This window comes from Nerophis ophidion, linkage group LG08 (genome assembly GCF_033978795.1).
Source record: "Nerophis ophidion isolate RoL-2023_Sa linkage group LG08, RoL_Noph_v1.0, whole genome shotgun sequence".
Classification (NCBI taxonomy): Eukaryota; Metazoa; Chordata; class Actinopteri; order Syngnathiformes; family Syngnathidae; genus Nerophis; species Nerophis ophidion.
This window is the reverse complement of record NC_084618.1, coordinates 42,865,302-42,883,750: the sequence shown is the minus strand read 5'-3', so window position 1 is coordinate 42,883,750 and position 18,449 is coordinate 42,865,302. Positions and strand designations below refer to the sequence as shown.

Below are 18,449 nucleotides of genomic sequence, written 5' to 3'. Positions count from 1 at the left end.
ACAATGCTATGACAGTATTTTGTAAATATTTTGTAAATACTAGGAGGAGATGCAAATGGGCATGTATATTCACTTCCCATGCACTCAGGAGCCAATTGAGGACACAACACCTCTTCCGAATACAGTCAATGGATGCTGTTGTTGGATGCTCATTTGACATTTGACGGCTTACTTTGATTGATCAAATTGTTAGGATGTCGCATGGCTGCAGTTGTGTGACCCCGTGGATGCAAGAGTCCAGGAGAGAATTGAGTGAAGGTAAAACAATTTAATACTCATAAGAAACAAATAAACAGAAAGCAGTCTTGCATAGTAACATTTCCAACATAGATTTATCTTCAAGCCATGGAGTGCTCGAGTGAAACATAAATAGGCAGTACTTTGATTGACAGCAGGTGTGAACCGCTGCCAATCAACGAAAAGAGATAAACAACAGTGCTCGTGAATAAAACAGGAAATACAACAAAGTAAGAGCACTGAACAGGAAGTAAATACAAAAACACGAACATTAACAGAAATAAAGTGACAGATTGTCACAGGACCTCCCCCTCAAGGAACAGATTCCAGATGTTCCTATGAAAAAGAAACAAATGGAAAAACGTCCAAAAATGAAAGGAAGGGTGGTGGGAGGTTTTGGTGGAGGGTCGCCAGCTCCAATGTCCCCGCAGCCAGCGAGGGAGAGACAAATGGCGGCGGCGCGTAAAGCGCCGCTGTAACTAGCGAGGCGGGCGGTCACGGAACGGCCACATCACTGGCCGACAAAAAGGAGAGTGCGTCCCGCGAGAAGGCTGCCCAGGGCACGGCCACATCTGCGGCTGACATGGAGGCGGGCGCGCTGAAGCAGGCCCGGAAACGGCACACAATCCAGTGGGGACTGCAGCCGAAACAGATACCTCTGCAGGAGGCGGCTGAGGAGCCGATGTTGGTGCCGGCGTTGAAGCGGCAGACGTCATCAACGGCGTTGAAGCGGCAGACGTCATCAATGGCGTTGAAGCGGCAGACGTCATCAACGGCGTTGAAGCGGCAGACGTCATCGGCGGCATGGAAGCGGCAGACGTCATCGGTGGCGTGAAAGCGGCAGTTGTCATCGGCGGCGTGAAAGCGGCGGATGTCATCGGCGGCATGAAAGCGGCAGATGAAGACGAAGGGGAAAGAGCCGCAAATGCCGGCCGGGGAGCAGCAAATGCCGGCAGCGACGCAGGCCGGCGTAGTGCTGCCACTGGCGGCGTTGGGTCTGTGCGCAATGCCGACGCCGGAACCCGGCGTGGGACCGGCATTGGAGCTCGGTGTGGGAACTTGGCGAAAACCCGCCAGGGACGTAGATGTCTCCGGGGAAGGAGACGCTGGCGAGGATGACAGCGGTGTGTGCCTGTCTGCACTGCTGTGTATAGTAGGCCCCCCTCCACTAGGCGGCTGCCAGACGCCGTCCTCACTAGCGGGAAGACGTGCCTCGTCCTCGGAGTCCCCCGGTGCGAAAACCAGGGACGGGCGGGAAGGGGCCAGGAGGAGGGACGAAGACACGTCCCGCGCCGAGTCCCAGCAGGAAGACAAAAGAGACCTCACAGTGGTCTCCACTGGAGCTCTCGGCGAACCAGAAAAGAGAGCGGGAGCTGGCAGGAAGAGTAGCCTGGGAGCAACCGCTGGAAGCTGCGTAGGAGCAGGGAGAAGCAGCCCAGTAGACGACGGGAAGGATGGCGGCGACGGGCGTGCCGGTCGGAGAGCCGCAGTCGGCGACGGAGCCGCGGGAGCCACGAGACGTGAAGGAGGCGGCGGGCGCGCCGGTCGGTGAGCCGTAGCCGGCAGCGTTGCCGAGAGAAAGGATGGCGGTGGAGGACGCGCCGGTCGAAGAGCCGTAGCCGGTAGCGTTGCCGCGGGAAGAGGGTCCGCGTCTATTGGCTGGGACCGCACAAACCTGGCCTTCAAGTCCTCCAGGAATGGTGCGGTCCAGAACGTCGGCTGAGGATTGCCGACAGGGATTCTCGCGAGGACACTTTCAGGGCTCGAGGATACTGTTAGGATGTCGCATGGCTGCAGTTGTGTGACCCCGTGGATGCAAGAGTCCAGGAGAGAATTGAGTGAAGGTAAAATAATTTAATACTCATAAGAAACAAATAAACAGAAAGTAGTCCTGCATAGTAACATTTCCAACATAGATTTATCTTCGAGCCACTGAGGAGTGCTCGAGTGAAACATAAATAGGCAGTAGTTTGATTGACAGCAGGTGTGAACCGCTGCCAATCAACGAAAAGAGAAAAACAACAGTGCTCGTGAATAAAACAGGAAATACAACAAAGTAAGAGCACTGAACAGAAAGTAAATACAAAAACACGAACATTAACAGAAATAAAGTGACAGATTGTCACACAAATAATTGCATCTGTTCAGTAATAGCATTGTGGAAGTCGCTTCTTCGCAGTCCCACTGTCAGACATGGCACAGGACTCCAGTGTGCAGGTTTAACAAGGTTTTTAATGATCGTATGTTTTTATGCAAAGTTTTCGCGCTCAGAACGTGACTTTTCAGTCATTCTCCAAACGTCCTCTTCCACCAGCACCCGGCCGCTCACTCTTAAAGACAACGGATAATTAGATTAACACGTACCACCTGTGAAATCGAATCACCTGCCAGCTGTGTCTCGCCGTCAGCACATGACCCGCCCCTGCCCGATGGCGCTCGTCCTCAGCACCACGGACAGCGGCGGTGACTTTTACTCCTACAGGCAGCGCTGGCTACACCTCCCCCCACAAGCATCATTGTATTCCAAATACTATCTGGGTATTTAAACGGTATTATGAGTCAAAGTAACCTTACATATAGCTTAAAAAAAAAACAGATCGTTAATTTTTGATTTGTCAAAATTTGTTAGGTCTAAAATCCTCAATTACTAATGTTGTTGTACATGCAGACCTTCTGTAAATCAGCCCCTAAGTTTCCACTATTTTTATGAGTAACAGGGCTGCTGTCAACGCCAATAATTTTAAATCAGACAAAAAACATTCCTAGTTGGCTACTTCAAATCGTCATCATTAGCTGTACAAATCACAGTTCGCCAAGGAATTTGGAAACTGTATTAATCAAGTCATTGAACCTTGCTGAACAGCCATGGACTGATGTGCAATTCACAGTCATTATGTTTGTTTGTTTTTTAAAATATTTAATCTTTTTAGTGTCTTAACAATCATACACAATCTACACAATACATCCACACAATCTCTGTTAATTCCAACACACTTTACTGTGGACAAGATAATTGTTGATTTACAGGCCACACTGGGATTATCTTTGGTTGTTTTGAGCTATTAGAGATGACATCAGATTGAGAATTTTTTTCAATTTGTTTTTTCCACAGAAAGCCAAGCTTGGCATGAAGATATGACTTGGAAAAGAGCATTCAGGTTCGTAGTCGGTTCAGAGATGAAAGTGCTGATATTACAAATATTGTACGATTCTCTCATGTTTTTTTTCTCTGCCGACTTAAAATGATCATGAAGAGTTTATATTTAAATGCTAGTAACTTGTGTTCTAGTTATTCAGCATCAGTGAATCATGCAAACACAAGATAAACGACACTTCACGAGTCACAAGTTGGAGGATCAACGATCTGAATTTGAATCGAGTTCTGGATGACCTTGAAGAGAGACTCGGAAAATGCAAATAGAATGTTGCTCGAATATTTTTTTGAATTGTGAAATACTAAGATGTATTAAAGCTGAGAGTGGCCTTCATTCTCCAACACAAAATGTTGTGCTTGATTATAATTACACATTTTTCTAAAGTCACATGTTGTTTACAGTTTACAGTTTACAGTTTACATTTTGCCAAACGGATAAAAGTTATTGAGTGTGACGTGTTCAAGCATATCGTGTTTTTTTTCCTAATATTCTGTAGTTTAACATAAAACAATTACATAATCATGGGAATTTTATATTCCAGCACTTTACACATACTTTTTCCCAATATAGTTTTAGCTTTGTACAGCTCCAAAAAATATGGGTATGATGTGAATTTAATGAGTTACATTGTCTCCAACATGGCTGAGATGTTAATAGTATTTTACTTGGAATCTTTGGTGCAATAAAAAATAAAAAATAAAAACACGCTATTGTTGTGAAGTAGTGGAAGTAAACTGGGCTACACACATTTCATACCATTCCTCAGATGTAATATCTACTTCTAATTCACTTCCCCATGTTGACTAGAAATAGAATATCAAATCATCTTTACATTCCAAAGGACTCTCAAAAACATGGAGATAACTTTAGTACACCAACAATAGTATCTAACTTGTAGATATCTAAACAGATCGCTGTTATGTAATCCAAATGTGTCTTTCAGTGTTTGAAAACTCTGCCATTCCTTATTTTCAACGACAGTACTTATTGCTTTATTACTTTTCCTTGTCCACTGGCTTGAATTGGTGTCAACGGCTATCCATCGGTGCACTTTATTTCTTTAAATTAAAATGTTTAATAAATGTAAACCACAGTTCCAATATGCCAAAAAGTATTGTGTTCAATTTGAAAACTAAGGGAATTTCCTTTTTGCCTAGGAGCAATTGAACCTACAACCTGGAACATACAAAACATTTTTTTAACCTTGGGGGAACCATTCCCCTTTGTGTTTGGGTAATTTGAGTGTTGATTATCTCACGCTAAGTTTCTTGCCACCCCAGAAAAACCTGGATATAATTGTATCCCAGGCTGCAAACTGACTCTGGGGGACCTCCACTGGTAGGGCTTGGAATAGGTACAAAAACGTCGGTAATGTGTCCATTTTAACAACATTAATTTCTACTGGTAAAATCCCAATGATATGTAATACGTCTGCTTCATAAAGCACAACTTTTTCTCAATTTCCTGTTCTAGTAATCCACTTATCTAAGTCCTGATTTGACAAATTTGGTTATTCATTTTGGTTCTCTATTTTTTCTTATGTTGTTGTTCTGTATTTGTTAATTGTATTACAAACCCCGTTTCCATATGAGTTGGGAAATTGTGTTAGATGTAAATATAAATGGAATACAATGATTTGCAAATCATTTTCAACCCATATTCAGTTGAATATGCTACAAAGACAACATATTTGATGTTCAAACTGATAAACATTTTTTTTCGTGCAAATAATCATTAACTTTAGAATTTGATGCCAGCAACACGTGACAAAAAAATTGGGAAAGGTGGCAATAAATACTGATAAAGTTGAGGAATGCTCACCAAACACTTATTTGGAACATCCCACAGGTGTGAAGGCTAATTGAGAACAGGTGGGTGCCATGATTGGGTAAAAAAACAGCTTCCCAAGAAATGCTCAGTCTTTCACAAGAAAGGATGGGACGAGGTACACCCCTTTGTCCACAACTAAGTGAGCAAACAGTCAAACCGTTTAAGAACAATGTTTCTCAAAGTGCAATTGCAAGACATTTTGGGATTTTAACATTTAAGGTCCATAATGTCATCAAAAGGTTCAGAGAATCTGGAGAAATCATTCCATGTAAGCGGCATGGCCGGAAACCAACATTGAATGACCGTGACCTTCGATTCCTCAGACAACACTGTATAAAAACGGACATTAATCTTTAAAGGATATCACCACATGGGCTCAGGAACTCTTCAGAAAACCACTGTCACGAAATACAGTTTGTCTCTACATCTGTAAGTGCAAGTTAAATCTCTACTATGCAAAGAGAAAGCCATTTATCAACAACATCCAGAAATGCCGCCGGCTTTTCTGGGCCCGAGATCATCTAAGATGGACTGATGCAAAGTAGAAAAGTGTACTGTGGTCTGACGATTCGACATTTCAAATTGTTTTTGGAAATATTTAACATTGTGTCATCCCGACCAAAGGGGAAGCGAACCATCCAGACTGTTATCGACGCAAAGTTCAAAAGTCAGCATCTGTGAAGGCACCATTAATGCTGAAAGGTACATACAGGTTTTGGAACAACATATGCTGCCATCTAAGCGCCGTCTTTTTCATGGACGCCCCTGCTTATTTCAGCAAGACAATGCCAAGCCACATTCAGCACATATTACAACAGTGTGGCTTCGTAAAAAAAAAGAGTGCGGGTACTTTCCTGGCCCGCCTGCAGTCCAGACCTGTCTCCAATCGAAAATGTGTGGCGCATAATGAAGCGTAAAATACGACAGCTGAGACCCCGGACTGTTGAACGACTGAAGCTCTACATAAAACAAGAATGGGAAAGAATTCCACTTTCAAAGCTTCAACAATTAGTTTCCTCAGTTCCCAAACGTTTATTGAGTGTTGTTAAAAGAAAAGGTGATGTAACACAGGGGTGAACATGCCCTTTCCCAACTACTTTGGCACGTGTTGCAGCCATGAAATTCTAAGTTAATTATTTGCAAAAAAATAAATAAAGTTTATGAGTTTGAACATCAAATATCTTGTCTTTGTAGTGCATTCAATTGAATATGGGTTGAAAAGGATTTGCAAATAATTGTATTTCGTTTATATTTACGTCTAACACAATTTCCCAACTCATAAGGAAACAGGGTTGGTAATTGGTCTTGGCTTTCTTACTTGATGCTGCTAGAGCTATCATTTTACCTCCTATCACTGCCTCCAAAGAGTCCCATAATATTGATGGGTTTACTTCTCCATTGTCTTGAGAGATATGCTTTTTAAAATATAGCTCATATCATATTGAACTGTGATGCCATACTGCTTTCAACTCATTGAATAAACTTACTAATAGTTTATGATCCGTGCAAATCAAAAACTTTCGCCCTTACAGCTACTTGTGAAAATACTGTACTCCAAATATGACGGATATTCCTCTTTTTCTGGAGTAGCTGGATATTATTGTTTGCTGCGGCTAACAGTTTGTGTGATGCAAACCTGATAGATTTCTCTGCTCCAACTCCGTTTGGTTAAGCATCACAAAACAAAACCAGTTCTTTTGTTTTATAATTTTTCACGAACACACGGTTCGAAAGCTTTTTCTTGCTTTGCTCTCCAAGACCATTGTTATGCCTTTCTTTATGTAGAGGTGAGAATAATGTTGACAGGTTAAGTAAAAACATACTGGAAAAAATTAACAGTCCAAAATAAGCTTTGAGCTCAGCCACTGATACCTCCTCTGCGGTTTTCACCTTTAACACCTGTTTTGTCCACTTTATGTACTAAAAATGTCCCATCTTCTGTCATAAAACTCACACTTGGTTTTTTCAGCTGAAATCCTGCATCCTCCAGTCGCTGCAGCACTTTATCCAATGTTTGCAGGTGATCTTTATAATGTTTTTACCCTGAAAATTATGTATGCCATCCAGATATACTATACAATATCCTACCCTAATACCCTACTGTGCAATACTACCCTACGAGTGCAATAGGTCCGACACTGATTGTTATTTTTTACTTCGGTACTCTTGTCTTGTTCTGTATATTGTACAGTATTTTATATTTCAGTAGTGTTTTGTATATTGTACAGGATTTCTTATTATTTTTATTGGATAGTAGTCTGTTTGATTCAATGTTTAGTTTTTCCTTTATTACCCCTTGTCGCCATATTTGTTCCCACTACCGCACCTTAAGTTGGAGTCCTTAATCTCGTTGTATGCAAATATGACAATAAAGTCCATTCTATTCTATTCTATTCTATACAACAAAAGGTAATTTTGTATGTGTGAACAGTCCCTTGTGCAAGTTCACTCTTGCACATTTTCTTGATTCCTCGTCCAGAGCAATCTGTTAATATGCATCTCTAGCTCGGTGTTCAGTATTTGTCTCCTCCTGTTGGACATCCTTGGAATGGGCTACTACTGCTCATTCAGAGAAACTTTGTTTACTGTGCTTGTAGATGTTACAAATGCAAACTCTTGTGTCTGGCTTTAAAACAGACACAATGTGTGCAGCCCATTCTGAAAACTTTAATGGTTCTACAACCCACGGCCAAAAACTATGGTGTCACCAGACCTGGAGAATGTTCATTCAGTTGTTTAATTTTGTCGGAAAAACAAACAGGTAACAGACAAGACAAGAAACTATAATTATTACACATGACAACTTTTTGGCTTTAAGAAACACTACAATAACACAATGACACTCATGTGTCATGTCTTTTTATTTTTCCAACTATAATGTGCAATAATGTTGTATGTGTGTATGTAAATAAATAGTAAAAAAGATAATAAGATATATAATATATCCACACACATGCATACATATATATATATATATATATATATATATATATATATATATATATATATATATATATATATATATATATATATGTCATGCCTGTGAATCAGGTTTTATGTTTGATCATGTTTTGTTTTGTTTTTTAGACTCTTGTTCCCCGGTTTGCACTTCCTGGTTTTGTTTGTTTCCATGCCAACCCATTAGTTTCCACCTGGGTCCCCCTAGTCACACCCCGATCCTCAGCCTCTCACACCTGTTTCCAATTACCACAGCTACTATTTAAGTAATTTGCTTGCTGTTCATCGGTCTGGGAACTTTGCATTCTGCTGTACATGCCTACCTACCTATGCTGCTCATCCTCCATGCCCTCGATCACCTGCCACGCTCCTTGCTTTTCATGCCACTTGTTTTTGGTCACAGTAAGTGTTTTGTTTTAGTTGTTTATAGCCATGCCATCGTGCTGTTTTTGTTTATAGCTTACTGTACTATTATTCATGCCATCGAGCAAGTGTTTTTGTTTCCTGTTTGTATTTTGTAGCCTAGTATTATACCTCCTTGTGAGCGCCCTTTGTTTGCTTATTTTTGTATTTAGCGTATTAATAAATTCATCATGTACTCACATCCACGCCTGACTTGTTCCAAATCCTCTCTGCATCAAAGAAGCAACCCAAATCCATGTCCCGGCTTGACAATATATATATATATATATATGTGTGTGTGTGTGTGTGGATGTATATAGATACATATCTTATTTATCTTTTTTACTATTTATATCACTAAATTGTGTATGCACCATAGGGCAGTGGTTCTCAAATGGGGGTACACGTGCCCCTGGGGGTACTTGAAGGTATGCCAAAGGGTACGTGAGATTTAAAAAAATATATTCTAAAAATAGCAACATTTCAAATATCCTTTAAATATATTTATTGAATAATACTTCAACAAAATATGAATGTAAGTTCATAAACTGTGAAAAGAAATGCAACAATGCAATATTCAGTGTTGAAAGCTAGATTTTTTTGTGGACATGTTCCATAAATATTGATGTTAAAAATGTCTTTTTTGCGAAGAAATGTTTAGAATCAAGTTCATGAATCTAGGTGGATCTCTATTGCAAGAGGGCATTTTAAGTTGATTGGTATATGTGTAGAAATCTTAATTTATAAATTAAATCACTAGTTTATTTTTTAACAAGTTTTTAGTTATTTTTAGATCTTTTTTTCCCAAATAGTTCAAGAAAGACCACTACAAATGAGCAATATTTTGCACTGTTATACAATTTCATAAATCAGAAACTGATGACATAGTGCTGTATTTTACTTTCTTTTTTTTCAAACCAAAAATGCTTTGCTCTGATTAGGAGGTACTTTAATCAAAAAATTCACCAGGGGTACATCACTGAAAAAAGGTTGAGAACCACTGCCTTAGGGGACCTGCTCCAATCCCGTTGTTCTGAACAACTCAATTCTGAGTAAAAAAAAAATGCAATTACCCTCTAAATTTTTACTTCAAGCTGACACCTGCATCTAAATAAATCTGTTCATTCGTCTGCAGTTATTAGTGTTCACACCTTGAAAAGCTGTTGCACCAAGTGGACTGACATGAGTCATAGCTCCAACACGAGAGATGCCTTTGAACAAAGAAGAGGAATATCAAACTTCATCATCACACAATTTTGCAAAAGGTGTTAATTGCTGCAGCACAACCCGCTGGTGCAGAGGAGCATCGACATCTGGACCAAGAACTAACATGGTAAGGTTGTAAATGTGACGTCTAGCTGGCATCGTGGTGAATAGTTGTTCTCTCGTGGGTGCAGCGGAGGATGGAACACAGAGTGAGGGTAAGGATAATGATTTATTGACACAATAAGAACAGACTAAGAACCAAAGACACTGGCACAAAGGCACTAACAAAAACCAACAAAACTAGCGTGGGAGCTAGAATGAACAAAAAGCGCTACTATGTAAACTAGGGACAAGCAAACACACAAAATAGCATGGAAGCTAATCGAATAACAAAAGTCTTTTACCACCATGCAGGAATGCGACGTCATCTGTTGCGTATAGCAAACTATATTCCGAGGACGAAAGGCAAACAAAGACAGGCATATATAGGGACAGAAATCTTCAGGGGCAGGTGCGCGTGATCAAAAACAAGAAACAGGTGACACTAAATGCGTAACTAGGCAACCGAAACAAAACAGGACGTGCCACCAGGACTAAAGACGTCAAATACAAAACAGGCTTTGATAACAAAGCAGAACATGACATGATCCAAGTCTTGGATCATGACAGTAAAAGGCAAGTATACTGGTTGACGAAGTAAACTTCAAAGCGTCAAGACAGGAAACTTAAAAAGGGACTGCACTTTTTTGGGGTAATTTTGCCTATCATTCACAATCCTTTTTTAAAACAAGAACACATATATTTGAATTTTTTTATGCATTATGAATATTAAATAAATGCGGACGAAAACAGCTTACAATGGAGCCTATAAAAGTCGTTCTATTCCACCTATTGAGCCCTAAAAAATCATTCAAACACCTCCATTAAAGGGGAACTGCACATTTTGGGGAATTTTGCCTATCGTTCACAATCATTATGAAAGACATGCCGATGGATGCATTTTTTTAAAAATGCATTCTAAATATGAAATAATCGTAAATAAAAGCCATTGGTACCTCCACTGTTATGTACATAAAATCCAATAAATACATTTTCAAAAAGCGCCAATAATACTCCATTTACATTTTGTGACTTGAATATTGACAAGTATTAGTCTTATAATTATTGTAAGCACTAAAGCAAACAAACTATTTATAGTGACGCCGCGATCACAAGCTTATGTACCAATGTTGACGTCATTGAGTGCTCTGCTGTTTCCTCGCTTCCCTGCTCCCTGCAAGTTTATTGTGTATAATAAATCATGCCTCTCAACTGAAAAGTAGATGGCTGAGGATATGATCCAACAAACTGGACCTCTTCTTTAGCCTTTTAGGAGCTGGAACTGGCCAGGACGACACGAGATGCGCTTGTGGACTGATTGGAGACGGATGGGGAAATTAACACTCAGGCAATGTGATTGGAGAAGGGGACTGGTGGGAGTTGCTACTTAGCAGAGAGAGAGGGAGGGCAGAAAAGGTGTCACGAGCATGGACACGCCACTTGTGAGTAACGTGCTGGGACGCAGAAGGGGTCGAGAGAGTGACGTAGAACAACGCACTGGAGTGCCGACGCACATCAACCAGACGGCAGTAGGCCAGGACGAGCACATGCCCACGGGAGATATTGGCTTAACGCCAAAGTTAAAAAAATATGGCAAGTAAAGAAAAGCTTAATAATTCTTTCCCTGGTGGGCGTGTTTGTTTATGACAAGTTTGCACCCTTCTGCTCTCCTCACGGCGACGTCCCAGGAAATACCGGAGCAGGAGTTGCAGGGCCGTAGCCAAGCTAGAAGAGTTCAAGGGGCACGGCCACCTTCTGGTCTCCTCTTCCACCCCAGCAAAGAAAGGTAGCTCGAACAACTTTGATGGAAAGAGCTGAGAACTATTTTAGTTGATTTTTGTCTTTTAAATTTTTCATTGCACATTCATTTATCATTGTTTTATTGTTCATTGTTAACCATCCTTTTAAATTACTTTTAAGATGGAATTAAATAATTCAAACAACTGTTGGTATCTTTTTCTTAACGATGGAACTTTGCCGGTTGGACGTAAAAATAACATGTATTACATCATGTATATAAAACCCTAATGGAGGTGTTTGGTTGTTTTTTTAGGGGCTCTATATGTTGGGATGTCGCATGGCTGCAGTTGTGTGACCTCAAGTATGCAAAAATCCAGGAGAGCAGAAAGCAGGTAAGATGATTTTAATTTCATCAAAGTAAAAGATATAAACAGAAAGCAGTCTTGCATGGAGATGTTCCCAACATAGGTTTAACTTCGAGCACTGAGGAGTGCTCGAGTGAAACATAAATAGACCTATGTTGATTGACCGCAGCTGAGGACCGCTGCCAATCAACGGCGAGTGTGACAAAAACAGTGCTCAGCGGAGTAAACAGGAAGTATGACAAAATAAGAGCACTGAACAGGAAACAAAGTACAAAACACGAAAAACTATCAGAAAGTAAGTGACAGATCGTTACAGGACCTCCCCCTCAAGGAACAGATACCAGATGTTCCCTGGAAAAGAAAAATGGAAAAAAATGTCCACAAAGTAAGGGAGGATGGAAGGAGGATTTGGTGGAAGGTCGCCAAACCTCGTGTCCCCGCAGCCAGCGAGGGAAAGTCAGGTGGCGACGGCGCGTAGAGCGCCGCTGGAACTGGCGGGGCGGGCGGCCACGGAACAGCCACATCATTGGCCGAAAAAGAGACGAGTGCATCCCGCGAGGAGGACGCCCAGGGCACGGCCACATCCGCGGCTGACGTGGAGGCGGGCGCGCTGAAGCAGGCCCGGAGACAGCAGACAAAGCGGCTGGGGCTGCAGCCAAAACAGATACCTCTGCAGGAGGCGGCTGAGGAGCAGATGTTGGTGCCGGCGTGGAAGCGGCAGACGTCATAAACGGCGTGGAAGCGGCAGACGTCATCGGCGGCGTGGAAGCGGCAGACGTCATCGGCGGCGTGGAAGCGGCAGACGTCATCGGCGGCGTGGAAGCGGCAGACGTCATCGGCGGCGTGGAAGCGGCAGACGTCATCGGCGGCGTGAAAGCGGCAGACGTCATCGGCGGCGTGAAAGCGGCAGACGTCATCGGCGGCGTGAAAGCGGCAGACGTCATCGGCGGCGTGAAAGCGGCAGACGTCATCGGCGGCGTGAAAGCGGCAGACGTCATCGGCGGCGTGAAAGCGGCAGACGTCATCGGCGGCGTGAAAGCGGCAGACGTCATCGGCGGCGTGAAAGCGGCAGACGTCATCGGCGGCGTGAAAGCGGCAGACGTCATCGGCGGCGTGAAAGCGGCAGACGTCATCGGCGGCGTGAAAGCGGCAGACGTCATCAACGGCGTGGAAGCAACAGACGTCATCGGCGGTGTTGAAGCGGCAGGCGTCATCGGAGGCGTGATTGTTGCAGATGTCATCGGCGGCGTGAAAACGGCAGATGACGCCGGGCGAGGAGCAGCAAATGCTGGCCGAGGAATAGCGGATGCCGGCGGTGACGAAGCCCGGCGTGGTGCTGCTCTTGGCGGCGTTGGAGCTCGGCGTGGAGCCGGCGTTGGGGCTCGGCGTGGAGCCGGCGTTGGGGCTCGGCGTGGAGCCGGCGTTGGGGCTCGGCGTGGAGCCGGCGTTGGGGCTCGGCGTGGAGCCGGCGTTGGGGCTCGGCGTGGAGCCGGCGTTGGAGCTGTGCGAAAGCCCGCCAGGGACGTAGATGTCTCCGTGGAAGGAGACGCTGGCGGGGATGACAGCGGTGTGTGCCTGGCTGCACCGCAGTGTATAGTGGGCCCCCCTCCACTAGGTGGCTGCCAGACACCGTTCACACATGCGGGAAAACGTGCCTGCTCGTCGGAGTCCCCCGGTGCGAAAACCAGGGACGGGCGGGAGGGGACCAGGAGGAGGGACGAAGACACGTCCCGTGCCAAGTCCCAGCAGGAGGACAAAAGCGACCTCACTGTGGGCTCCACTGGAGCTCTCGGCGAACCAAAAAAGAGAGCGGGAGCTGGCAAAAAGAGCAGCCGGGGAGCAGCCGCTGGAAGCTGCGTAGGAGCAGGGAGAAGCAGCTCAGCAGACGACGGGAAGGATGGCGGCGGCGGACGTGCCGGTCGGAGAGCCGCAGTCGGCGACGGAGCCGCAGGAGCCGCGAGACGTGAAGGAGGAGGCGGGCGCGCCGGTCGGTGAGCCGTAGCCGGCAGCGTTGCCGAGAGGAAGGATGGCGGCGGAGGACGCGCCGGTCGGAGAGCCGTAGCCGGTAGCGTTGCCGCGGGAGCCGCGAGGCATGCAGGAAGTGGCGGACGCGCCGGTCGGAGAGCCGAAGCCGGTGGCGTTGCCGCGGGGAGAGGGTCCGCGTCTGTAGGCTGGGACCGCACAAACCTGGCCTTCAAGTCTTCCAGGAATTGTGCGGTCCAGAACGTCGGCTGAAGATTGCCGACAGGGATTCTCGCGAGGTCACAATCTTCTGGCTCGAAGTTACTGTTGGGATGTCGCATGGCTGCAGTTGTGTGACCTCAAGTATGCAAAAATCCAGGAGAGCAGAAAGCAGGTAAGATGATTTTAATTTCATCAAAGTAAAAGATATAAACAGAAAGCAGTCTTGCATGGAGATGTTCCCAACATAGGTTTAACTTCGAGCACTGAGGAGTGCTCGAGTGAAACATAAATAGACCTATGTTGATTGACCGCAGCTGAGGACCGCTGCCAATCAACGGCGAGTGTGACAAAAACAGTGCTCAGCGGAGTAAACAGGAAGTATGACAAAATAAGAGCACTGAACAGGAAACAAAGTACAAAACACGAAAAACTATCAGAAAGTAAGTGACAGATCGTTACACTATAGGCAGAATTGAACGGCTCCCATAGGCTCCGATGTAAGCGGACTTTTGATCACATTTATTTAATATTTAGAATTCATTAAAAAATTTAAGTGCATCAGAGAATGCGCAGCAAAACAAAACAACAAATGGGCCGAAACCATGTGACCAAACTGTAAGAGGAAAGGGGATTTAAATACAGAGAAGCGCAACAAAAGCCGTCAATACCGAAAATGGAAAAAAAAAACAAGGTTCAAATGAGCTAGGGAAAAGCTTTCATCACTATATGCCAATATATTTCGTGATAAATCACAAATTTTCATTAGGCAAGGTGAGGATACTGGAACTTTAGTTGTGTGCCGTTGTTTTTTCATAAAGCGCTACCCATGAAAAAGAGATATCGATCGACACTGAAATACTGATACCGCCGATACTAGATATTTATGCTGTAATATTGATTCTTGAAATCAAAAGTGATACTTGAGTTATTTGAGACAAAGTATATCACTACAGGAGCACGGTGCAAACAAGTAACTAAACTTATGAATGAGGCAACGTGTCAATGTTGAATGCTTCAGTTGAGTGTTATTTACATGTGCAGTATTTTCAAGTTAATATGTTCATGTAACTGAATTGTGAATTAATTTTCATACTAATGGTAGTTCCTTATAATACATGCATTTTACTGCGTTTATCGTTTTACAAATTTAATTTTTTTATGGTTTGAAATATCATTTTCGTGTCCTTTTATCATTTATTTTCTCTTTATGGATTATTACAGCACATTATATTGTTATTCAATATAAATAAACAACAATATAAATAAATAAATAACAATTAATTGTATTCCTTATACTATAAGACATATTATTGGAAATATACAACTTTATATATTTTAGCAGAAATATTATGTATGTTTGCACTAAGTATTTATATCGGATCAGCATCGCCGATACCAGCCATGAATTGATTAACGTGGACCCCGACTTAAACAAGTTGAAAAACGTATTCGGAGTGTTACCATTTAGTGGTCAATTGTACGAAATATGTACTGAACTGTGCAATCTACTAATAAAAGTTTCAATCAATCAAAGCTTGAATTATAATCGGTATCGGATTGGAAAGAAAATCAGTAGTATCGCACATCACTTACTACCCAACTGAGCAAGCACACACTAAACTTTTCCTCAAAAACCATAACTCCTGGAACTTACTGGCTTAGAATGGCCAAAGGTATAGATGCATGTGTCCAAATAAAAAAAAAAGTCTTCTTCTAATGTATTTATCACGATTTTTTGGCAAGCTGGAAAACGTTTGCTGTAGTCTGGAACAACATGGCACACAAACAACTATGAGAAATGCAGCCAATATTACATACAGATAATGTGCCATGAGAAATGCAAATATAAATTAAATTGCATCAATTAAACTAATGAAAATGTAATGGATTACACAAATTAAATTACATAAATTAAATCAAAGTATATATTTTAAATTAATTAATTAAACAAGAACTAAGGAACATAAATGAGCACTAATATACCTACAAACTAGGCATAATGATGCAATATGTACATACAGCTTGCCTTAATAGCATGTTAGCACTGATTATCTTGTAGTTATGCAGTGACCAAATATGCTTAGTTTGCATTCCACACAAGTCAATGACATAAACAAAGTTCACCTTTGTGTATTCACGCACAGCATAAAACGTTTGGTGGACAAAATGAGACAAACGAAGTGGCATAAAACACGGCTCTACTAAAATATGCAAAAACTCTCATCAGTGAAGCATATATAACATAAACGGTCGGATTTCTAACAGTTAAGAAGGTTGTACTCCTAGAGGAACCATATTAACACAAAAATATATATTTTTTCCATTTTCATACATTTTTAAAAAGGTTCCAGGGAACCACTAGGTCGGCGCTCAAGAGCTGCATGCGGCTCTTGAGCCATGGATTGCTGACCCCAGATCTCAGCGATCATTTTTGCTACCTATAGCTGTGGCAATGTGTTCCTGGGACTCCAGCACCAGCTTGACCAGTCGGGCAGACAGTTGGAACAGCCGGTGGTTGCAGCACAATGGCACCGGACGTAGTGGAGGAATTTCCCGACTTCCTGTCAAGTACAGCTGCTACAACAGGTAGTTTTCTTGGGTTTTAATAGTAAATTGAGTAATAAAACAAGAGTCAAGTCTTTCGTATTTTGTTTTATATTTTGGTCCGTTTACGTTTAAAAGATTAAATAATTTTCACATTCAACTTTAATCTTTAATTAATACCTAATTCACTTCGTTTTATGCTACAACTGGGTTCTATTAACACTGACACGATTGTATATACGGCGAATACGGCCCTCCAAAATAGTTTCTCTTGTTTTGAGGAAATAACTTTAGAGGAATTGTTACAACGTGTAAATGGAATAAAACAAACAACATGTTTACTTGACCCACTTCATGGGAAACTGATCAAGGAGCTATTTGTATTATTAGGTCCATCAATGCTAAATATTATAAACTTATCACTTTCCTCGGGCACTGTTCCCCTAGCATTCAAAAAAGCGGTTATTCATCCTCTTCTTAAAAGACGTAACCTCAATCCTGACCTCATGGTAAACTACCGACCGGTGTCTCACCTTCCCTTTATTTCAAAAATCCTCGAAAAAATTGTTGCGGAGCAGTTAAATGAACACTTAGCGTCTAACAATCTATGTGAAACCTTTTAATCCGGTTTCAGGGCAAATCACTCCACGGAGACAGCCCTCGCAAAAATGACTAATGATCTATTGCTAACGATGGATTCTGATGCGTCATCTATGTTGCTGCTCCTCGATCTTAGCGCTGCTTTCGATACCGTCGATCATAATATTTTATTAGAACGTATCAAAACACGAATTGGTATGTCAGACTTAGCCCTGTCTTGGTTTAACTCTTATCTTACTGATAGGATGCAGTGTGTCTCCCATAACAATGTGACCTCGGACTATGTTAAGGTAACGTGTGGAGTTCCCCAGGGTTCGGTCCTTGGCCCTGCACTCTTCAGTATCTACATGCTGCCGCTAGGTGACATCATACGCAAATACGGTGTTAGCTTTCACTGTTATGCTGATGACACCCAACTCTACATGCCCCTAAAGCTGACCAACACGCCGGATTGTAGTCAGCTGGAGGCGTGTCTTAATGAAATTAAACAATGGATGTCCGCTAACTTTTTGCAACTCAACGCCAAAAAAACGGAAATGCTGATTATCGGTCCTGCTAGACACCGACCTTTATTTAATGATACAACTCTAACATTTGACAACCAAACAATTAAACAAGGCGACACGGTAAAGAATCTGGGTTTTATCTTCGACCCAACTCTCTCCTTTGAGCCACACATTAAAAGCGTTACTAAAACGGCCTTCTTTCATCTCCGTAATATCGCTAAAATTCGCTCCATTCTGTCCACTAAAGACGCTGAGATCATTATCCATGCGTTTGTTACGTCTCGTCTCGACTACTGTAACGTACTATTTTCGGGTCTCCCCATGTCTAGCATTAAAAGATTACAGTTGGTACAAAATGCGGCTCCTAGACTTTTGACAAGAACAAGAAAGTTTGATCACATTACGCCTGTACTGGCTCACCTGCACTGGCTTCCTGTGCACTTAAGATGTGACTTTAAGGTTTTACTACTTACGTATAAAATACTACACGGTCTAGCTCCATCCTATCTTGCCGATTGTATTGTACCATATGTCCCGGCAAGAAATCTGCGTTCAAAGGACTCCGGCTTATTAGTGATTCCCAAAGCCCAAAAAAAGTCTGTGGACTAGAGAGCGTTTTCATT

The 18,449-nt window shown here is 42.7% G+C and overlaps 2 protein-coding genes and 1 long non-coding RNA gene across 4 annotated transcripts in view; 2 read left to right on the top strand and 1 right to left on the bottom strand.

Moving 5' to 3' along the window:
* The window catches only part of LOC133557812 (formin-2-like), a 71,232-nt gene extending 66,657 nt beyond the window's left edge, over positions 1–4,575 (top strand). The window contains exons 19-20 of one of the 2 annotated variants that reach the window (XM_061908625.1): positions 3,350–3,395; positions 3,527–4,575. In XM_061908625.1, the coding sequence (XP_061764609.1) occupies positions 3,350–3,376 (27 nt within the window). In that variant the 3' untranslated portion in view covers positions 3,377–3,395; positions 3,527–4,575. Of the gene's footprint in view, positions 1–3,349 lie in introns of both variants that reach the window. The other variant, XM_061908624.1, reaches the window with a different exon arrangement.
* Positions 1–18,449, bottom strand: part of mbtd1 (mbt domain containing 1) — a 138,669-nt gene that overhangs the window by 34,821 nt on the left and 85,399 nt on the right. The window lies entirely within an intron of this gene.
* On the top strand, positions 8,478–11,579 carry LOC133557059 (uncharacterized). Its single transcript, XR_009807670.1, has 3 exons — positions 8,478–8,582; positions 9,718–9,915; positions 11,153–11,579. It is a non-coding gene; the product is annotated as an uncharacterized LOC133557059 (long non-coding RNA).